The 23,806-nt window shown below is 35.0% G+C and overlaps 1 protein-coding gene across 2 annotated transcripts in view; it reads left to right on the plus strand.

Annotated features, from left to right (window-relative positions):
• The window catches only part of LOC142336166 (oxysterol-binding protein-related protein 9-like), a 61,819-nt gene that overhangs the window by 27,786 nt on the left and 10,227 nt on the right, over positions 1-23,806 (plus strand). Inside the window, exons 6-8 of one of the 2 annotated variants that reach the window (XM_075384778.1) lie at positions 5,076-5,195; positions 5,293-5,331; positions 16,127-16,360. In XM_075384778.1, coding sequence (XP_075240893.1) covers positions 5,076-5,195; positions 5,293-5,331; positions 16,127-16,360 — 393 coding nt within the window. The remainder of the gene's footprint in view (positions 1-5,075; positions 5,196-5,292; positions 5,332-16,126; positions 16,361-23,806) is intronic. The other variant, XM_075384779.1, reaches the window with a different exon arrangement.

The following is a 23,806-nucleotide window of genomic DNA, read 5'->3' on the forward strand; positions in this document are numbered from 1 at the left end:
GTATTGGTTCTGTCTTTTTACAATTCAAAAATTGGATTGTATTCGTGCTCTGTCTTTTTTACAATCCAAGAATTGGATTGTATTGGTGCTCTGTCTTTTTTACAATTCAAAGAATTTGAATTGTATTGGGGCGCTGTCTTTTTTTTTAAGATCTGTTCACACATTTTCATGATTTTTGAAGTCAAATTGGAGAAGTGATTTTGGTCACGCCGAAACAGGAAGTGGAGCAAAAAAGCGAGTGGTTTTGCGGCGTGAAATTTTTTCGCTCTAAATTTAAAGTAGAGTGAGAAAACGGTGTTTGAACAAAAATTCGTTTTCTCGCTAGTGGTTTTTTTGTTCACATGCGGCAATTTCACTTTGATTTTTACAGTTTTTTCGTTTTTTTGGATCGGATTTTTTTCTACATGGTTTTCCCAATCCATTCATAGTCCGTTCTAGGTCTAGTTTTCTGTTTAGTCAATGAAAATTTTTTGAATTGTACGTCAGGACTTGTCCTGCTATGTTTTTTTATTTTTGTAAGATGTTTTCACACCTGTTTTCATGACTTTGAGCTTTCAAAACGGGATAAACAGGTAAAGCTCAGCAGGCATCAAGTTTCATTAGAGGCCCAAAGTGAATTTCAGTAGTCCCTCAAGTACTCAGTGGTGAAGCTACTGGGAAGGCCGTAATTCAAGAATAAAGGTCATTTATGGGAGTTTTTGAGCCTAAAATAATGAAATTTTTAGCACTTTTTCGTCATTTTTTTGGATTTTTTGTTAGATCAGTCTGAAATTGAGGTTTATTAAAGTTGATAAAGGTCCTTTGCAAGACGTAATTGCTTTTTACGGCCACTTTAAGAGCTATATCTATTGCTTTTCCCAGCATAAACACGGTAATTTATACTAATTTTTTCAAATTTTTTGAAAATTTTTGTCATTTATTTGAGTTTTTTTCAGACATTGATGTCCAAAAACCTCCTCTGGGGTTTTAGGTTATTGCATAGTTTCTAGTGGTAATGAAGTGTTTTTTAACATTTTAACTTCGTGAATTTTAACATTTTTTCTAAAATCAATTTTGGTTTTTTTCAAACTTTCTGACCTTTGTCATTATTCAAGTTTTCCAGCCTCAGGGGGCAACAAGTCTCATCTAGGGTTTGCTAACAGTTAACTGAAAGTATTTTTTGGCCATGGAATGGTATTCAACATATTAATATCTTTCACCAATTTTTTGATAAAGTTGAAAATTTTTTCTTCAATTTTTGAAATTTTTATTCAGTGGCCATGGAACCTCCTATAGGGTTTGCTAGTTTGTTAATACATAGTTTCTAGGGGCAATAAATAGTTTTCAATTTTCTAGTATTGCAAATGTAACGATTTTTTAAATAAAGCTTGCAATTTAAAATTTTCGATTGTTTTCAAATTTTTCGATTTTTTTGTCATTCTCTGAGTTTAACTATCTTTACTGGCCAACGAAACTTTTTAAATGTTCTAGACGGTTTACAAAACAGAACTCCAGAGTAAAAAATTGTTTTGACCTTTTATAGCCCTTTTTTTTGGAAATTTTCTTTAAGTTTTCTCTTAATTTCTCGATGCATTTGTCATATTTGTCCAGTTTATCTACTTTTAGTGGCAGATTCATCTCTTTTGAAGTTTTTGCTTGTGTTAATGAGTATTTTGAATTGAGTCATATATGGCCTTCAGGTTAAAAGCTTCAAGGGTTTTAGCAATGATCGTTTTCTTTTGTTAAGTTTGTTTTATTCTTTTAGTTTCTCAACTTTTGAGATTTTGTCTTGTTGGCTGGGATTGTTCAATTGATCTGCTGGTCAGGTTCATTAGGTCTGTCTTTCATCCAATTACTTGGATTGTATTTCAGGACTTGTCCTGCTATGTTTTTTATTTTTGTAAGAATAGGTGTGATAAAAGGTGTGGTTTTCACACCTTTTATCATGACTTTGAGCTTTCAAAACGGGATAAACCGGTAAAACTCAGCGGGCATCAAGTTTCATTAGAGGTCCTTAGCCGCGTTTAGTAGTCCTCCAAGTGCTTAGAGTGGTGAAGCAACTGGTAAGGCCGTATTTCAAGATTAACAGGTCGTCTTTAGGAGTTTTTGAGCCAAAAATGTTGCAATTTTTTGTTGAACCAGTCTAAACTAGAGGTTTGTAAAAGTTGATAAAGGTCATCAAGAGAAAATTACTCTTTTTGACCATTTTAAGAGCTATATCTTTTGGTACTATCTTTCGGTACTCGAAACATAAACACGCAAATTTATACGAATTTTTATAAATTTTTAAGTTTTTGAAAATTTTGTCATTTTTAATAGCCGCACAGCGATAGCTGGGGCTATTATTGGCCTTCTCATGGTTTTTAATTCGTCGTCATGATTTTTGTTAAAAACATATGACGTCACAGCCACTTTTTGTTCATTCGTTCATGCAATTTCAACTGAATTGCATGTGTGACGTCATTTTTCGTTCTTAGTGGAGCTAGTTTCTTGTTCATGCACGTGATTAAATTTTTGGTCACACTTGACTAACCTCACTCTCATAAATGACTTCCTCACTTTGAAATTGACTTTTATTTACTTTAATTCAAAGAGATAAGGTCAAATGGGTGTGTTTCACTCTAAATGAAGGTTATTTGAGATCAGCTAATAGAGGCAGCAATAACTTATACAGATTTTTAATCAAAATATAGCAGATCAGCCTTCAATGAAAAGACGAATTTTTTTGGTCTATCTTTTTTACTGTTTTTTTAGACGGCAGATCAACAAATCTATAGCGGCTATTTTCTGGCAACCTGCCAGCTATGTTTTCAGCCCTAGGTGTCAAGCAACCTCCTGCACGGTTTGATAATAGGTTACTGCATAATAGTTTTTAGTAGTAATAGAATGGTTTTCAACATTTTAACATCACAAATTTTAGCATTTTTTTAAAATAAAACTTGCATATTTCTTCAAAGATCTGAAACTTTATTGCCATTATCTAAGTTTTCCGAGCCCCAGGAGCCAGGAATTTTCCAATAGCGTTTGATAATAAGGTACTTGAAAATTTTTATTGGCCATGGAACTGTTTTCATCCTTTTCTCATTTTTTTTGTCAGTTTTTAGGTTTCTACAACCTTAACGGCCAACAAAGCTCCTCCAAGTTTTGTTAATAGGTTACTGCATAGCCTCTTTTCATGTTTTTAATATCACGAATTATAGTTGATTTGTTTTAATAACGCTTGAAATTTTTTCTAGATTTTTTGAGAATTTGTCCTCAGCGAGTTTTCCGGCATCATGGGCCCATGAATCTTTTCTGCGGTTTAATAAATTTACCAATTTTTTTTGATAAAAACTTGCAATTTTTATCAAATTTCTTATTATTGTCAGTATTTAAGTTCTTCCAGCCCCAAATGCCAAGGAACTTTAAGTAAATTTTAATAATGGGTTACTCAAAAGTTTTGGCCATGGAATCGTTTTCAACATAGTAATATTGCAAATTTTAGCAATTTTCTTCACAAAGTTTTTTAAAATTTGTCATTTTAGGCTTCTCCAAACTCAAGTGCCAAGGAACCTCCTCTAGGTTTTGATAATACGTTACTGCACAGTTTCTAGTGGCAATGCAAGAGTTTTCATTTGTTAATGTCACTAATTTTAGCAGTTTTAAAATAAAATTGCAGTTTTTGCAAGCTTTTTGAAAATTTTTCAACAGCGAGTTTTTCCCGCGTCATTTGCCCGTAAAATCCTCTAGGGTTTAATAATATGTTACTGTATAGTAGCTAGATACAATGGATTTGTTTTAAATATTTTATTAACACTAGTTATAGCGATTTTTTTGATAAATTTTATGTTTTTATTTCTTGTAATCTATTATGTCCCCAATTTTTCGAGCTTTATGAACCAATGAATCTATTAAAGGCTTGAAATAAGGATAATAGATAGTCTTTGGAGACATTGCGTTGGTTCTGGAGATATTAATATCGCTAATTTTAGCAAGATTTTAAAACTTGCAATTGTGTTTTATATTTTTTCTAATTTTTTTGTCATTTTCTAGTTTTAACGATCTTTACTGGCCAGCGAAACTTTTTCAAGTCCCGCAGATGGGTTGCATGACTAAACGCTGGAGACAACGGAAAGGTTTTTATATATTTTACAAAATTTAGAAACTTTCTTTAAATTTTGCTCTTTATTAGTTTTTTGAAGCATTTGTAATATTTCTCTACCTTTAGTGGAAAATAAATCTCTTTCAAAACTTGTGCGTGAATTAATGAGTATATTGAATTATATCATATTTCTCAGTGTAAAAGCTTCAAGAGTTTTAAAAATTATTATTTTTTGTTCAGTTTGGTTATTTTAGGCTCTCAATTTTTGAGAGTGTCTTTTTGGCTGGGATTGTTCAATTGATCTGCTGCTCAGGTACATTGGTTGTTTTTCATTCAATTCTTTGGATTGTAATTCAGGTCTTGTCTTGCTATGTTTTTTTACTTCGTCTAACAGATTTTTGTTTCGTCTTACCCTGACTTTCATGACTTTGATGACTTTTCATGACTTTGAGCTTTCAAAACAGGATAAACAGGTAAAGCTCAGCGGGCATCAAGTTTCGTTAGAGGCCCTTAGCCGCATTTGGTAGTCCTTCAAGTACTTAGAGTGGGGAAGTTACTGGAAACTTACATCACTTAAGAAATGAATTGTGAAATCACTTAATGAACTTTAAATTTTATGACAATAGTGTGCATCTAAGTATTGCCAAACCTGTTTTCCCTAATTCTTGAGTATCAGAGTCTTGAGTTTATGGTTTCGAATATTATTTTTGAAAAAGCTCCCTTAGGGTTTTTTCATTATAGAGCGTATGTGTCTCATAAAAATGACAGACCGGTGGTCAATCTGTCTCTCTTTTTTTAGTTGCTTCAAATCCATGGAAGGCCTGAAGCGTCTATCGCAACTATTTTCCGGCAATCTGCCGGCTATGTTTTAAGGAATTCGGTATCATTTATACTAGAGGAGAAGTAAAACAATCTGCTATTCTGTTGATGCTAAGGTACCTCATTACGGTACTCTAGGAATTAGGTTTATTTTGGTTAAGAGTATGACCAACTATCATTACTTAACTGTTCCTAGAACTTCTACAGCAAAGACCGACATCTGATAACGTGTGAGTGCTATGACCCTTCCGGCAACAAGTTCTGTGTAATTAAAGGACAGTGGAACGACAAAATGTATATCATGTCGCCCGGACAGGTAAGTCATCCTTCGGATATTAAAGTCATGATTCTTTAAAAGTTAAAGAAATTAGTCGGAGGACATGCTTACATCTGTTTGTACTTATTATTTTCAGCTGATACCAGATAACTCATCGCGGAGTTATCCTCAACCAGTGAGAATATGATGCTTCATTCATAAATTGCTTTATAACCGTGTCTATTGGTGGTTATGGTTTCCGTAAACTTTTTCTAGGTCATATCATCAGAAAAAATAGTTTAGGGTGACACCGGTAGTCAGGTATTCAGAAGATGAGCATGCACAAGGGATGATAAAATTAGAAATTGAGCAATTTTCGAAGTGTTGAAGATTTTGTTTGCGTGCAATTTTTCGTTTTCGTTTTTTTTCTATTTCTGACATTTCGCCGCATAAAAGCTTCTGTGATAATTTTGCTTGTTTTGAAAATTTGGTCTGCGTATAAGACATACTGAATAAGATAAGTGCATTGTTTTTTTGTTATTGGCACCTTGTGCCATGATTTTGGTTTATGAATTTCAATGACCTTTCGTTTCTGTCCTGATGAAGTATTTGGCCTATAAATATTATTTTGACTGTATTCTGGAGCTTGAAGGTCTGTTTTAATAGCTGCACAGCGCGGCTGGGGCTTTTATTGGCCTTCTCTTGGTTTTTTACAGTTCAAAGAATTTGAATGGTATTGGGGCGCTGTCTTTTTTAACGACTCGAAGAGGAGTGTTGGAAAAGTCCTTTTTAATCACTTTAGTTATAGTGAATTTTGAAGCAGTATAGTTTACTTATGGAGTCTTTAGATACCTAGTGATTACAGTTTAATTGGTGTTAAACGATTTTTTTTGTGAATGACAATAAACTGAGACATTTTTAATTATTTTAATTTTTTTGCTGTTCTTTTTTTTTCTCATCTTAGAAAAGTTTCTTAGCCTATTTTACTTGCCTATTGTTTTGGAAGCTTTTTAATACTCTATTTGCTCCAATGAACGTTTTTTGCTCCAATGAACGTTCCATGAGCTCCCGTGAAATAAAAAAATGCATAATTTTTTAAAGATTTTTCGTTTTTTTTTCAAATGCCCTTTCTTCTTCAATTTCATTTGGGGATGCCTATAGTCCAAATTAGTTGTTTCTAATGGATGTTAATGGTTTTGCTAGTAGTCTTTAGTCATTTGGTACAAATAATTTGGTTTTTTTATGAAGATTTCTGCAAATTTTCGTGTTTTTGCTTATTTTTGCTGAAGTCTTCTGACTTTGTGTTTTTTGCTATTTTTTCACTGTTCTTGCTTTTATTAGGAATTTTTCTAGAGGTGTTGTTGGAATTTTTTTAATGCACTTTTCGATGACAGATATTACAAATTTCTAACTTCTTTCATTTTTCTTTTCTGTTCGTTCTTTGTTTTTACTTTTATAAATCGACAATGTTTTGGATTGGTGGACGCTTGACCAGAAGTAGTATGTAAAGTAGTATTGAAGATATTGATTTGTATTCAGCATGATTGCAGTTGAACCATAATTTTAGGCTAAATTTTGTTGCAATTTTACAGAGAATCGTTTTGGTTTTGTGATTCATTTCCTTTCTCTTACCTCCGTTTTTTCTACTTGAAAGTTTTGGGTTTCTCTCAACTTGCAGTGGTTCAACGCTATAAAACTAAACGTATTGCATGTGTTTTGCCAAATGTTTTTTTTAAACTTGCAACTCAATGTGAAATTGTCTTTTCACAATTGTCTTTTCTGGTCAGATACTTCTTCATTGTTCTTTTTCGTTTTCTTGTTTTAAAGTGATTAGTGTTATTCAGTAGGATAAGCATTATGTTAGTGGTTGCGGTCTTCATTAGAATAAGCATTATGTTAGTTAGGGGCGTTAGTTTTGTCCTTTGAGTTGTTTCCGGATTTCTTCCAGCTATGTTTTTTTAAGATTTTGATGCTGTTGAGAGTAGAAAATTTCAGAACCCTAATTTCTAAAAATTAATTGAAATGTTTTAGCTTTTTAGTGTCTTTTTTGTTTTCATGGATGTCTTGGTATGATTTATTTACTATCAGAAAACCATTTTTAGGGGCCATTTGTTTTATTCAAGTTCTCATATCTGATTTTCAGTGAACTGGTTCTTCTATGTTTTTGTATAATTCGCTTTACCTTTTTTTCCCTTTTACGTAAGTCACCACTTTAACGTTTCGCTCCTGAGTTACCCCACTCACTGTTACAACTGAATAAGAATTAGCTTTCAAGCAGCAATTATTCGCAAATTCGTTCAAAGTCAACGAGCGAAATCACAAGAAATGGAATAACCAATAAAGCCCGGGGACTAAGACAGTGCATTAATTTAGCAAAGTTCCTCAGAGTAGTATACTGCTAATTGTTTTTAGTATTAAGCTTGCTGTCCTCCAATTTAGAGGCTGAGTTAACCATGCTTAATGAATCGATTGAAACTGCGGGAAAGTTAGAGCGTATTTTTTTTTTCATATATCGTTTGTTATTCAAGGTTTCAGATTGTAAAAATTGACCATAATCTTAGAATTTGCTATTTTCTGAAAATTTAAAGTTATTGTATTTTTTTGCTTCTCTGAGGATTCTGTTTAAAAAATCAATCCCGTCCAGTATAAGTGAATAATCGCTGTTATAAAAGGAGTTTGTGGCAATTATAGTCCGGCGGTCTTTATGCTACACCGATTTGTTTTTGCTTGAGTTATGAGTTTTTGCCTGACCGATTTTTTGTCTCTCCTTTATAATTTTTTGTCCTTAATACGGGATAAACAGGTAAAGCCCAGCATTAATTGGCTGAGCAGCTCTCTGAGAGACTTATGCCTAAGTATTCTCTAAGTATGCGGTTCACCGAATTGGCAGATGAATTGTCATTTTCTTTTAGCTCACCCGTAACAGAGCACGCTTGACCCCCACCCCTGCTCTGCCCCGCACCACCACCACTGCCTCCTCGCCTCCCCTTGCTTAACCCACGCCCCTTTAATTAAGTCAAAGCGACCCTCAAAGCTGCAGCTACTGACGAAGCCAACCGCTCACCAGTTGTTAGCCTGATAAGTTCCTAGGTAGAATAATAGATCGTTTTTTTAAATCTCCTTCGATTTATTGAATCGTTTTAGAGTTTTAGCCCTGAAAAAAAGAAATTAGCCTAATTGTATTAAACTTAAATAATCGCCAAGTGCATCCGGAACGCTATTTAATTCTGTTTCGACTCCTGATTGTAATCGTTTTTTAGTGTATCAGAGGCCGGACTGTGTTTGGGTAGCCACAGTTACCGGGGATTTCAGATTTCGGCGGAAGAAACCTGTATGCTTTATATTCGAATATTGCAAACCGTGTAGTATTTTAACTAACACTGAATTCCAGAGTTGCGAGATACAACTTTTGGCGCAAGAGTTCTTCGCTTTGAGCTTTCGCAATTGTTTGAGCTTTGTTACACTCGTTTTTTTTCTAGGTCAACGTTCGGGGCGAAAATTCTCCGCATTTGTTCGACTGATTTTTTTAAATTTTTTTAAATAGTTATTTATGTAATAGGATTTGGAATATTCGTTTAATTAGGACTCTTTCAGAGCTTACTGCAGTCTTCAGACTGTATTTATATGTCCCAGACAATGACGGCTTTATCCCCGCCGCCTCACCCATCCGATCAGCCATGCAGTTTGTGAATGCGTTTATGTACAGAAAAAGAACGCGTTATCTGTCTTCGATGTAAATCTAAATGTGTTCATGGATCTTGCCTTAGAATTGCTCGGGCAACAAATTGCATTGGCATGTTGTTTTGATCTTGAACGAGTTGTTTGCCAACTCTTACAACAGTGTTATCAGCCCTTGATCAAATATCTGCTCTTGAAGTTGAATTTGAGAAAAAACTAGACTCGCTGATTTCTGAAATTCAGCCACTAAAGCTGGGAATGAACCAAACCGGATTGACGGTATCTTAGAGCTGCTTTCAGAAATCAAACTGACAGCACTGCTAGCGATCTAAGTAATTCAAAGAAATGGAAAGCTGAAGGCAATGAAAACATGTTTGCTGACAGAGTCTCAAGAGTTTTTAAGACGGGCACAAATATTAATCATCAGACGGCAGTCAGTGCTTATAAAGGCCACCGAAAAGACGGCATCTCGACATTGGTTGTTCAAGCAACTCTGTCAACGGATGATAGAAGAACTCTGTGTATCTGTCAACTCTGTGTATCCGTGAAATATCTAGAGAAGAATTTAGTCTGAAATCTTTCCACTGATTTCAAATTCGATAATGATCAAGTTGAATCTCACGATTTCCGGCCTGAAAACATTTCATTTTCACAATTTTATTTAATTCAGAAAGCGAAAAAGTGGATGGCCTCCTTTGACACATGACCATCTAAATTCAGATCTGGCAGTGACTGTGTAGAAGTTTGTTTTCATATTGCAAGATTGGTCCACAACAAGACCTCGCAAATAAATTTCATCGAAGCTAATGATTTTAACCTAATAGTTTTAACAGAAAATTGGATCAAATATGACTCAATTGTTAAGTTTTTTCCAGCAGTGTTGCTCAAATGGTTATTATTACTTCAGTGCAAACAGGAAAAAGTGGCGGAGGATTAGCGATGTTCTATGATGGAACTTCTATGTCAATATTTTTGCAAACAAGTGTTTATATTTTTTTCAAACAAGTGTTTAACAAACGCTGTAACGGCTGCTTTCCTATCAATGACAAGGAAAGTTTTATACCGCACAGTTCGTTATTAGCGGTTTACAAGCTGTCGGGATACTAAGTTGTGCAGTTCGCTTTTGTAACTTTATATCCGTTATTCTGTAAATCACCGTTGCTTTAAACGTTGTTTTATTAGTCAAAATAACTAATCGTTCAGCTTTGCTGAATAATCAACGCAATTGCTGGAATTTCTCAGTAAGTTCCAATTAAATAATCAAATAATTTTTTTGAGTTTTGTTTAATAACTCAATAATTCAGTTTGGGGCTATTCAAAACCAAAATTTGTATCCCTATAGTTTGCTCACTGTTTATGTTTATAAACGAATCTAAGGGGGTACATTCGGTTTCAGAATAGAACACAATTCACAGAGGAGAACCCGTCTTTTGCCGTAAGCGGACTTGAATTGTTGGTCAAAACAGAGGCCCTTCGTTAGTCACTGGGGCCGAAGCCATAGAGACGACGTAGCATCTAGGTTTTGGGTTTGGAAAACTCAGGTCTGTGAACTGAAAATCTATCTTTCACCGCCTACTACTTTCAACGAACTGATTACAAGTAGTTCGTCTGGTCAAAGAAGAGAATTTATGTCACCCTTTTGTTCAGCTAACAATGGTTCTTTTATTTCCTTTCTCTCAAGTTACTCAAACTTTCAAGACCAAATCGATGATGAGATAAATGACAAGTTTCACGTTAACAAGACAGTATTTTACTGCTCAAGTAAGATTGAACGTTTAGGCAGACTGGATTTTCTTGTGAAAATAGTTTTCCTAGTTCTTTCAAAGCCAACCTGACTTCAACTAAAATCTCTGGGTTCTCTTCTGAAGCTAGAGCTCCCGTTTTTCCCATAAAACGGAACCCGGTTTTTATGATCACAACAAAGCTCAGGCTTAATTTTCTGATTGTTCACAACAATCTGCAACACATACACACTTACTTTATTAAGCTTTGAAGTGAGTGGAATCAGATCTATGCGGAATTTCACGAGTCTTAGTTCTTTCGCTTCACCTTTGTATAAGTGGCAGCAGCTGTGATTTTTTTAGGAATGTCAAATTAACACTTCGTTGTTACCAGGTGTAAAACGCAATTTTGGTATACAGCAGTTTTAGTGACCTCGTTTTGTTAAGACTTTAGCCGGTCAACCTGTTTGCACGTTTACAAATGTATGAAATTTAGAAACAAAATATGTCGACATAAGAATTGTTTTAATGAAATGAATGTTTTGAGGAAATTATTAATGCTCGGCCTTCACAAACGCTGAGGTGGCTTTTCTTGAATTTACGCTGGGAATGTCGGTGTTACTTGTGGTGTATATATATATACCGATGACCAAATAGCAATGTTCGGGTCTTTATAAGTGAGTTAACATCATTTTCAGAGGAGAAAGCTCTTTTGTTCAAAAAATTACTTAGTGTAGGTAATATCAATATTTCTATGCTGCTATCAAATGATGCTGAAAATGGCTAAATTTTGACGTGGTAGCGTTTGCATAACTTTTTGATGCTTCGATCGACAGAGATAGTCCTGAAAATGTTTGGAACAGTGTTTTCATGAACGAAGTCAGTTATGTCGATAAGAACCATCCTGAAAACTAAATATGTGCCAAGTCATACGTGCACTTTCTTTGACCACGAGCTAAGAACGATGGAAAGATCGGGAAGAAATTTCGAGAAAACTTAACAAAAGAATGGAAATTCCCAAGTCAAAAGCCGGTTTCTTCATTCAGTTTTGGGAGTATTTTGAGCTGTTTACCAAAAAGAAAAGTGAATACCTCGAAAAATGAAAATAAGCGTTTTAGGTATTTAATGCTGCAGCAGCTATTAGGGAAAAATAATCTCCTGCCGCAGTCACTAGGGGAGCCTGAATGTCTAGGAAAGAAGTTTAATGCTTTCTTTGTTAAGAAAATAGAAACCGTATTATTTTCACTACTTCTAACGAATGGTCTAAAATTGAATGATTGACATACAACTACCCTGGACACTTTTCAGGTTTTTACACTGAGTGATTTGCAGTTACTTCTACCAAAAGTTTCGAACAGTACGGTACCGATACCAACGAGGTCATGTAAATTTATTCTGACAAATTCTCCGGACTACTTCATTGCGTTTATTAATTTAACTCTCCAGACAGGTTACTTCGCAAGTCAGTTCAAACAAGGCGTCGTGAGGCCGCTCATAAAGAAATCTAACCTTGTTCGTGAATCGTCGTCGAGTTATCGCCCTGTGACAAATCTAAGATTCCTGTCAAATATTGTTGAGAGAGTTGTTTTTGAGCAAATGTATTTGTATCTGGAATCTATTAATCTCACGAGCAAGTAGCAGAGTTCTTTTCGTTGCTCGCATTCAATGGAAACGGCTTTGCTGAAGGTCTTTAATGATCTTTGTTATCTGGACGAGTCGCGCTTCTTGATGTACATTGGGTGAGACTTGTCCGGAGCTTTTGGTAATATTGATCATCAGTTTTTATTTGAGTTATTTGCTAAAATTATTGGTTTGCAATCTGTGGTGGTACTGTTTATTAAAATTTGTTTCGAGTCGTTCGCAACAAGTTATCGTGAATGGATGTCCCTCTGGTAATGTTAAAATTGAGGCGGGTGTGCCACAAAGGTCTGATCTTGATCCGTTACCTTTTTCCTGTTACATGCTGCCTTTAGAAGATTCTACGCAGATGATACTGTTCTCTATTTTGTATTCGGTTCGACCCTTAGTCAATGCATGTTTGATGATATTTTGACCTCGATTCCACGTTGGTTCAGCAATGCGAAATTGAAATTGAGTGCGGATAAGAGTGAGTATATGATTATTCGGAAATATAAAATTGTTAAACATGGTCTTTTACGTCTTCCAGAAGATGGTGACTACACTGAACAGGTAAAAGTTCTAGATTGTTATGATAATTGTCAACTTACTGTGCAACGACAGGTCAACTTTGTTCGTTCGAATTCATTTTATTATCTCCGTAAAGTGTGATCATTTCGAGATCAAGTTAAAACATCAGTCCTAATTGAGTTAATTAAAGTTGACGTGTTATCACGTGTTGACTAATGTATTTCGCTTTATTATGGTCTGCCAAACTTTTTTATAGTAAAACTTCAGCGAATAATGAACTCTGCCGCGCGTTTGATTTTTCGATTGTCACCTTCCACAACAACCTCGTCGTTCCTGAAGCAGCTTGACTGGTTGCCAATTAGGCAACGCATTATGTTCAAAATCTTATTGTATACGCATCCTTTTGTGCACCAGCCTGGCAAACTCCCACTGTATTTACCGGAACTAATGAAACGAAACACGATTGTTAAAAGTTCTCAATGTTTACAATTTACGCGTTCCCAAATTTCGCTCTAATTTTGGAAGACGTTCGTTCGCGCATGCCGTGGCCGTTGAGTGGAATAAACTATTTTGAGTTAAAACTTATACCATCAGCAATTTTATTCAGGTGAAAACTGAAAACTTATCCGTTTTAGTTTTCCTGCAATGTTGAGATTTTAAATGGTGGTTAAACCAATGATAATAATAATGAAATTATCATGCAATAGCTAATGATGGTTTTTCATTTAACCTCTGACCACGCTGGTTTTCAGAAAAATTAATGATATCTGGATGATCGACCGAAGTCCTTTCGTGCATTAATTAAATGTTGATTTTTTTCATCTAATACGTAGTTTTAGTTGGTTCCCAGTTTTCAACAGAATTTCTTGGTATTAATGGTTTTCACTAGCATGATTTTTTAAACATTTATATCTTTTAATTTTTCGGGCTTTTGGATATTTTTTAGACAAGGTCTCTAGCTGCATAATCTTTGTTGACTCTTTGTAGGGTGATGGAACTAGCTCCTTGTTTCTGATTCGTTTTGATTTTGCCTTTATTGCCTGAAAGTGTTTATAGCTGATTAATGGGTAAAACATAACATCGCAAAGGGTAGCAAAAAGCCCATATCGGCCTCAACGGCTATTATTAATTGCTCCCGAACAATGTTTGTAGCAATTACATTAGTCCTGTGGTCTTTTTTTGCTATTTTTCGCTTGACCGATTTTTCGTCCTCAAAAGGGGGATTAACAGATAAAGAGCCTTATTAGTGTTTAAGTACGCGATTCACCGAAATTGTTTTGAGGAGACAATTTCATGGTGCGAAGGGCGGTTCCTACTCTTTAAAGTCAGCCCCCCGCCACACTCCCACCTCACACGCACAACCACCACCTCACTCACCCCCTTCCACTTGACGATTTGAACCCTTCTCGTCCAGCCCTCCCAACGCTACCACCCCCCCCCCCACACACACACACACACACACACACATCACTCTGGTCAAGCCCCCTCTCATTAAGCTTTTTTAGTCTGCTGAGCTCAATTGGGATTAGTTTGAAGGTGACATTAATGTCGGTTTACATTGCAGTTGGTTTTGTTGTTCGATTGAAACTTTATAGTGGTATTTATATTATCTTTTGAAGACCCTTATAGGAGGTAAAGATGGAGCTTGCATAAATCGAACTCCTGCCGTTTGCCTGCAGACATTTTTATTTGCTCTCAAACAAAGTATATTAACAAGTAGTTGTTTGTTTGGGAGCATTTTTGACCATCTCAATCATATATTAGAAGTTAATATGCAATTGAGCTATTTTTGTGATTTGGACGCTTTTTTAACAGTTTTTGTAAATATTTACAAGTTCTTAGTGTCCGGGGGTAATTTTGCGAAGCTATTCTTATGGGGGTTTTCATGCCTTTTTAATTTTGTTATTAATAGTCGCGCTCATCTTCTCAGCTGGGTATTATTGCGTTCCTGTTTTTTTACTCGTCGAATAAAAATTTGTTTCGCTTTATCTTTTTTGACTTCTCTTGGATAGTTTCATTGTTCGCTCATTCTGCTCAAAGTGCTTTTACCAACAGTTGCTCAGCAAAGCAATCTCAATTGAATTGGATCAGTATCACAAAACTTAATTAGAAACGGGATAAACCCATAAAGCACGCTACTTAAGGTTTGTTCTCAGAATGAAATCGACATAGTTCCCACTTACATCAATCAGTTTTTCTTACATCAATCAGTTTTTCCATTTTCTGTTCTTTCAATCCCAATTGAGTCTATGGGAATCAATGGCGGCTACTTTCCGGCAATCTCCCGGGTATTTTTAGCACTTAAAGTTTGTTCTAATGGCAGAAAGCAGTCTAAATATTGACAATTGTTTTGCTTAATTTTTCTGTTATAGTTTTTTATGGCTAATTACTGTTCTTCTGCCTTTCAGATTATTTTTTCATATTCAATTGTTTATTTGCTCTCAAACGAAAAGTGATAAACAGCGCCCCCCCCCCTCGCCGCTGTTGTCACCATCAGCCCCCCCCCCCGCTGCGCTCACCTCACACCCTTTCAATTCAGCTAAAGCTTGACTAACTAAACCGTAGCTAGCTACTGACGAAGCCCACCGGTCGTTTGAGAGCAATTCGCGGCAAATTGCGTTTGAGAGCAATTTGTCAAGCAATTTGAAGGACTTTTTTATGATAATTCACCCAATTTCAAAGTTAATAAAGGAATATCTACGTCAAAGAGTACGGCTGAAATGGTTGCCTGACAGCTTTAATTGAAGAGCAATTGTTGAAAATAACTCAATTGCTCTCAAGATTTTTTAATTGCTCTCAAAGGAAGTTACTTTATCTTCATGCTTTATCTACATTCTGATGCTCGATGAGAGGATTCTAAAAATCCCCAGGATCTCTTTTTTTGCAAGAGGAAGTTCTTATTCTACTTTTTGCAAATTTATAGTGTCTTCCAATTGTCATCTTCCGATGTTTTCTGTTTGTTAAATGCTTAACTTGTATGGGGATCTCCTTTCTTCTGCGCTTCTCTGTAATCTTTAAAATTGTTTGCGGCGTAATTAGTGTGCGTCGTCGAATCATCGATGTTGTTGTTGATGGCTGATGCTTTAAAAGGCCCCGACCCCACCACACGTAATTGATGGAGGGTGTTCGTTTATGACTTGCACCCTATATTGGGAAGGACTCAGTTGTACTCAGAACGGGGTATAATGGGCAGAGCCTGACTCAGAAGGGGGGTTTAATGGGAAAGACTCAGGTTTATAGTAAGAACTTTAAAATTTGTACCGGTAGAGCTTTAAAATCGTTAGCGAATTGAGTTCGCAATGGATTGTAAAAGGTAATGTAAAAATCTAAGAAGTTGTAATCAAATTGGTAGACGTATATGCAGTAGGTTCAACGGTTGTTTGACCTAATTAGTAAAAACTATGCTCAAAAAGGATCCACGGTTGAACTATATTACCATTTCAGAAGACAAGTTCAGATGTTTTCCTCGACACAGCCGCCATGAAAGTGAACAAAAAGCAAGTGAAGCCTCTGAGCGAACAATCGGAAAACGAGTCCAGGAAGCTGTGGCGTCACGTGATCAGTGGTCTCAGGGCGAAGGACTTAGATGCTGCCACTAATGAGAAGAAAAAGTTGGAGGAAAAGCAGAGGAACGATGCCAGGATACGACAGGAAAGCGGCCATACATGGACAACTTTGGTAAGCTTGTTCGTTAATGTAACTGCTAGGGACTGAAAATGCAATCGTCTGTGACGTAATCCTAAATTTTCCCAAATGTGATGATTTTCTACATTAAGCGCATGTTTGTGAGTTGAAGGAACAGGACCATTAGCATCGTCATATCACTGAATTTGAAGCTGACGATTTGAATCGGATTTGTGTTGGCGATTTTGAAGCGGATATGTTGGTTTGTTAATAGCCGCCGTCAGCCTCTCAAACTGCTATTATTTAGGCGCTTTTCTTTTTTTACAATTTAAAGAATTTGAATTGTATTGGGGCGCTGTCTTTTTTTATTACAATTCAAAGAATTTGAATTGTATTGGCGCGCTGTCTTTTTTTGAAGATCTGTTCACGCTTTTTTCGGCTTTTTCACGTCAGTGAGAAGTCAAATTAGAGTGGTGATTTTGGTCACACTGAAATAGTAAAGGGAGCTGAAAAATCATATTGAAAAATCGAGTAGGTTTGAGGCGTGAATTTTTTCAAAATATCTTTAAAGTGGAGTGAGAAGTTGGTGTTTGAACGATTTGGCGGTTTTTGTGATGGATTTTTTTTTCAGCTGGGTCAATTTGACTTCCGTCTTCAGAGTTTCCTCTCCTTCGGTGCTTTTAAGAAGGTACATTTGTGTTCTAATTGTGCCTATTTACCTTTGCTTGAATTCATTAAAGGGCAGCTAAAACTTTATGACGTTGCCACTATTTGTCGTCATAAAATATTAGTGAATTTTAGATTTTAAAATTATCTGTTGTCTTATCACTTATTATTAATAGCCGCCCTCATCTTCTCAACCGGCTATTATAGTGCTCCTAATTTTTTTTACTTCGTCGAACTTTTTTTCGCTTTACCATTTTGCCGCTTCTTCAGCATTTTGCGTGAAATCTTTTTGACTTCTCTAGGCTAGTTTCTCTCTTCTCTCCTTCTGCTAAAAGTGAATTTGAACATCAGTTGCTCAGCAAAGCAATTCAAAATAAACAGAGTCAGAATAAAAAAAAATTGAAGTCAGAAATAGAAACGGGATAAACCCATAAAGCCCAATTTTAGATGCCCGCTATTTGAACGTCGCTATTTAAGTCTTGGTTATTTAAGTCTTAGTAGCCCCTGTAGCCTCTCTCTAAGAAACAGAAGTACGTTATGTTCAACTAAGAAATGCCATCAAAATAAATCGGACTTAAAAAATGTTTTTGCACAAAAATCTTTTTTCAATATCTTCTATTCTTTCAATCCCAATCATGCTTATTGGAATCAACGGCGGCTATTTTCCGGCAATCTGCCGGGTATGTTCATCAATGACAAGTCTGATTGTTTGCTAATGAGGCATAAAAGAACCTAATCATTGGTTCAAGTTATTAGCTAGTAGTTTTCATGACTTGACACTACTTTTTCTCCAAAACATTGAGTGAATTTTTGAGTTCTGTAAGTAATTAGTGTACTTTTTGACGGTTTTTACGTTTCTCCAGCCTCAAGAGCCACATAAACTCCTGTAGGGTCTGATTACAGGTTACTGCATAGCTTCGAAATGTAATGAAATCTTTTTCAAGTTTTTAATATGAGCAGTTTTTTAAATTATTTGTAAATTTTTTAAGTTGTTGAACTTTTTGAATTTTTTATAATTTTTTCCGGCACCAGGGTCCTAAAGACCTCCTTCAAGGTTTGATGATAAGCTGTTCCATAGTTTCTATAGTTAATAGAGTGGTTATCAATATTTTAATGACTCCGGCTTTGACAAAAAATAGTTTTGAACATTTTCACTGCGAAATCTGGAAGCTTTTCTTGTAGATTTTGCAATATTTTCCAAATTTTTGAATTATCAGTTTTTTTGTATATTTACTAACGAGGCTAGAAAACTAAATGTTGCAGAGTCGAATCAAGCTAAAGCTAGCCCCAATAAACCGTGGGTAGATACTGACGAAAACAGCCGGTCGTTTGAGAGCAATTTGCCCGGCGTTAGTCGGTAATGTTTATAACTTTACCACTATTTGTTGTCATAAATTATTAGTGAATTTTATAATTTAAAATCATCTGTTGTCTTATCACTTGGTATCATCAATGACAGGTCTGATTGGTTGCTAAAGAGGCATAAAAGAACCTAATCATTGCTTCAATTTAATAGCTAGTGGTTTTTCATGACTTGACACTACTTTTTCTCAAAAATTTTGAATGAATTTTTGAGTTCTGTAAGTAATTCTTGTTCTTTTCGATGTCTTATCATTTAATCTCTATGGTGAAAAGGTCTCTGATGCAGTTTAAAGGGTTTAGTTTTATCGATTTAAACGTTTTTGTTCAAAGCTTGTGCTTTCTATGACTTCGACACTAATTGTTTTTAATGATAATTGTCGAATTTTGCGAGATTTTCTTTCCAACTTTGTCTTAACTCTTAGGCTCATTTTTGACAGGTCCAAATGTTTGCTAAAAAAGGCTTCATTTAAATCAAAATTTCTCAGTTCATAGCTATCGCTTTTTGTGACTTAGAGCTGGCTTGTTTTCTTAAAAAATTTAGTGATTTTAGTTTTGCTATTGTTTGTTGTACTTATTGATGTCTTGTCATTTAATCTCCTTGATGACCGTTCTCAATGGTGGTCACTGACGACTCAATTAATTGATGTAATTGTATCCTTCATTAGCTGTTGCGTTCTGTGGCTTTTTCATTTAGCGTTTCAGCGGGTTTTGCGTTTTTTGGTTGTTTTTGTCTTAATATTTGATAATATTAGTGAGAGGACTCGTCGACATTTAATGACAGGTTAATGAGAAATAGAGGAATTTAGTGGGCAGTTTGGGTTCATAGCAGTTGTTTTTTGATGTTGAAAGTTGAAATTTTTTGCTTAGTCTCATTACTAACAGCTCTCATTTGTCTTTTAAATTGAACCAAATGATTGTCAGGTCATAAAATAATACAATTCTTAGAATTGTTCTTCAGGACTTGTTCTGCTGTGTTTTTTAAAGATCTGTTAACACATTTTCATGATTTTTGAAGTCAAATTGGAGTAGTGATTTTGGTCACGCCGAGACAGGAAATGGAGAGAAAAGGCGAGTGGTTTTGCGGTGTGAAATTTTTTCACTCTACTTTCAAAGTAGAGTGAGAAAACGTTGTTTGAACAAAGACTAGTTTTCTCGCTAGTGATTATTTGTTCACATGCGGCAATTTCACTTTCATTTTTACTGTTTTTTCGATTTTTTTGGATCGGGTTTTTTCTAAATGGTTTTCCCAATCCATTAATAGCTCATTCTAGGCCTAGTTTTTTGTGTGAACCAAATTTTCATTTCTTGCTAGTGCTGTTCTGTTCACATGCGGCATTTTGACACCGATTTTTTGTTTTTTTTTAATTTATCTATTTTAGAAATGGTTTTCCCAATTCACTCATAGTCCGGTATAAGTCGTTTATTGTTTAGTCAATGAAAATTCTTTGAATTGTACGTCAGGACTTGTCCTGCTATGTTTTTTTACTTCGTCAAACTTTTTTTCGCTTTACAATTTTGCCGCTTTTTCGATATTTTGCGTGAAATCTTTTTGACTTCTCTAGACTAGTTTCTCTCTTCTCTCATTCTGCTAAAAGTGATTTTGAACATCAGTTGCTCAGCAAAGCAATTCAAAATCGATCGGATTTTTAATGGTTTTCCCAATCCATTCATAGTTTTTTTGGTTCTAGTTTTTTTCAATTTGAATCAATTTTCCCGTTCTCGCTAGTGGTTTTTGTTCACATGCAGCATTTTAACTTTGTTTTTCTGTTTTTTTTCGATCTAACTTTTTTTGGAAATAGTTCTCCTAATTCACTCATAGTCCGTTTTAGGGCCAGTATTTTGTTTTGTCAATAAAAGTTTTTGAATTACGTCAGTACTTTTCCTGCTGTTTTTTTCGCTATACCTTTTGATCGTTTTTTTTTCGTTTTACATAAATCACGATTTTCACGTTTAACTCGTGACTTACTTCAATCAGTGTTTCAACTGAACGGATTTTGATTCCTTTTCGCTAAGCGAGCAAATTTTTGCTAAGTGAGCAAATTTTTTGTTCATGTTCGGTTTTTCGAAGCGTTTTTTTTTCAGTTTTTGGAACCTCAGTTTTATGTTATTAGGTTATTTGGAACCTCTTTCAGTTTTATGTTATTAGGTTATTTCAGACCAAAGTTATTGTTTTAAGGTTATTCTGATAGCGTTGTGAGGTTTTTTGTGATTTAAGGTAGTTTTACGCTAATTTGGAGGTTTTTCAACTAATTCTCCGGTTGTAAGGCTATTTTAGCTATTTCTGGCTTATTGTATTGTATTGCTTTAATTGTCAATAATTGTATGTTTAATACTCGTGGGCAGTTTCTATTACAAATTAAATAGAGGTTCTTTGGTACCAAGCACTTTATTTCTTTGAATTTTGACCAAAAAATGTGAAAAATTGCAATAAATTTTTCCAAGTTTCCAATTTTTCGCTTTTTTTCAAAATCCGAGATATTCTTGTGCTTTTTTCTGCTTGTCCGATTTTGTGTGAGCAATTAAATTATCTTGAATACTTGAAATCATGTTTTACCTTTGTATTTGTACTTGTACAAAGTGAAAAATTAATTGAATTTTTGTCTTTTGTTTGGTTTAAATTACTTTTTAGTTTTTTCTTCGGTTAAGATAGGTATTCTCTTCTTTGAAGCTCACTGCGATCAGAAGCTAAAAATTCGTCAGGCTGAATGTTTGGCGAAGGTATCTTTGATTCTTTTCCGGAATTCTTCCAGCTAGGTTTTATCGATAATTTTGAGTGTATTGAAAACAGGATATAAAAGTTAATGCCGCACGTGAAAACTGAGCGTTTAGGTCAAACGGCTAAACAAACTGAAGAGCAGAGGTAAGAGAGAGTAATGTTCATGTTGCGTTTTTTAAAGTGCGAGAAAAGTATGTGTAAAAAATTTTCGCTAAGCAAGCAAAATTTTTTTGATCACGTGCGGCTTTTTCCAAGCATTTTTAATTGCTCTCGAATGAACGTGTTTTTTTTTAATGAGGATTTTCCGCGTGACCGTTTTTGCGCTTTTGTTCTAGAATGATCTTCGACTTCACAAGTGACTTTTTCACGTACTTCTTGATTTTGAGTGACTTTAATTGCTCTCAACTCCGAAATAAAGTTTGTTGTTCAAACAAAACCGATTGTTACCGATAAGACGACAAGGCCGGTATAGCCGAGTTCTTAATGCCTTTGTCGAGGTGGAATCGGACTCCGGAGGTCGTGGTTCGAACCCTACCTTCGTTAGATGTTTATGCACCCATAAAGAAATTTACGCCCCGCCGGTCATTCGAGAGCACAATTTCTCCGACGGTAGTCGGTTTATGTTTAGTATTGAATTGACAATTGTCAAAGTCGGGAGAAGTTATTTTTACAAGATATAATTACTTTTTATGAGCCATATGTTCATGAGCCATATGTTTATGAGCCATATGTTTTGGTACTCTAAACATGAACAAAAAAATTATACTAATTTTTGCAATTTTTTTCCGACTTTAGTTAGTTTATTATAGCTGCGAAGCTGTAAGCTGAGCGGAGCTATATTGCGGTGCTTTTGGTTTTTTGTTTTGTCGTCTGGCGCTCTTTTTCGTTTTACATCTGTTGACACAGCAAAGCTGAACAAGTCAAATTTTGTGAATGATTTTTCCCTCTCACTAATGGCTTCTGCGCGCGTGACGTCATTTCTCGCTCTCTCTAGGAAAAGTTTACTGCGTGATTAGATTTTGATCATATGTGACTTACCTCACTCAATAAAATGACTTTTGGCCTTTAAAATTTAAGTTTATTTTGAATTAGTTTAAGGTCAAAGGAACTCATAGGTGTAATAAGGTCCCTAATGAAAAGGCTTCTGGCAATGATTTTTAACCAGCTTTATTAATTTATCGCTGAATTTTTTACATAGCTTTTTGAGCAGCGTCGATAATTTTTTAAACTTGTACCTGTATCTGTTTCTATCTCTATTATACGGCACGCAAGTCTATTGTTTCGGAGCTATTTCGGCAATCTGCCGGATATGTTTTTCTAAATGGTTTTCCCAATCCATTCATAGTTCATTCTAGGCCTAGTTTTTTGTTTGAACTAGATATCTATTTCTCTATAGTGCTTTTTTGTTCATCTGTGCTAAATAATTTTTTAAACTTATATCTGTATCTGTTTCTATCTCTATTATACGGCACTCAAGTCTATTCTATCGCAGCTATTCCGGCAATCTGCCGGATATGTTGTTTTACTTTTTTTACTTTTTCGGTTAGTTACTTTTCTAAACCGTACTAACAAGTAACTGTAGGTTGAAGAGCCTTATTGGCCATCTCAATATTAATAGTTTTATATGTAATCTTGAGCTTTTTTGTGATTTCGCCTTTTTCAGTACTCTTTTAGTATTTAGGGACTATGGTATTTTTTGTAGATTGTTGTAGTTGAAGGAAATTTTTTTTGCTTAATTTCTGTTTTTGATGTTTTTTGCCTTATTCTTCTGTTTTTTTTCTGCCTTTTAGAAGATTTTTGTTATGTTCATTTGTGTAATTAGAGGGCATTTGTAAGGTTATTGTTACTAAATGAAATCAATTGATGGTTCGATAACACATATTTTCAAATAAATTGATCAACTCTGCATTTTTTTTGTTGGTTCTACCTCTTCTCAAGTTTTAAGTGTTTTTCGGAGCATTTGGGTGGCGTGTAGTGGCTCAATGAGTCTGTAGTAACTGTTTCGCAAAGTATGTTGAGAACAGTTTTTGAGACTTCGCAATTTTCAGAGAATTTTTTAAAAATTTAAGTTTTTTTGGGGATTTTGTCCTTTTTTCTTTCTCCGTTTTTCTCCCTTTTCGAGATGGATCACCGGTTATATTTCCCTATCATTTTTTGAACACAAATAAGATCATATCTCACAATCTATTATTTACAATTCCTTCCAATAAAGTTTCCAATTTTTTTCATCATTTGTTTTTTTCCCTGTTAATTTGTTTCCTCCTTTTGTCGTTTCAATTTCAATGGTATAGAGGTTAGTGAGTTTCATAGATTAGTAGTGGGCTAGGGTGTAAGTTAAGTTTTATCTCGAGTCTATTCAAGAGTGTTCTGGCTATGATTTTACAATTCAAATAATTGGAGAGGGAGTTGTGTTTTTGTGCATACCAGTTTTCGAGAAAGCGCAAAAAATAGGTGAAAAATTTTAGGCGTGAAATTTAATTTAATAAGTATGCTGTAGGTCTGGGAACACTTTCGAACATTATAAGCATAATTTAGACGTTTACGGGCAATTTTTAGTTGTTTCGACATTTTGGCCTCTTAGACTCGTGTTTAGCAGTTTTTGTTTTCGACAAGTTTGTACCGTCCGCAGGGAGTTTTCTTAGGTCTCATTAGATTTTGCGATAGTTTTGTTGATCTGGTGACGAGTTAGCTATCGTTTTTTGGTTATTTGAATCTTTTGAAATTAATCAATCAAAACTTGTAAAGTAGTTTCAAGA

The sequence above is a fragment of the Convolutriloba macropyga genome, chromosome 3 (assembly GCF_964194025.1).
Source record: "Convolutriloba macropyga chromosome 3, txConMacr16.3, whole genome shotgun sequence".
Taxonomy (NCBI): domain Eukaryota; kingdom Metazoa; phylum Xenacoelomorpha; order Acoela; family Convolutidae; genus Convolutriloba; species Convolutriloba macropyga.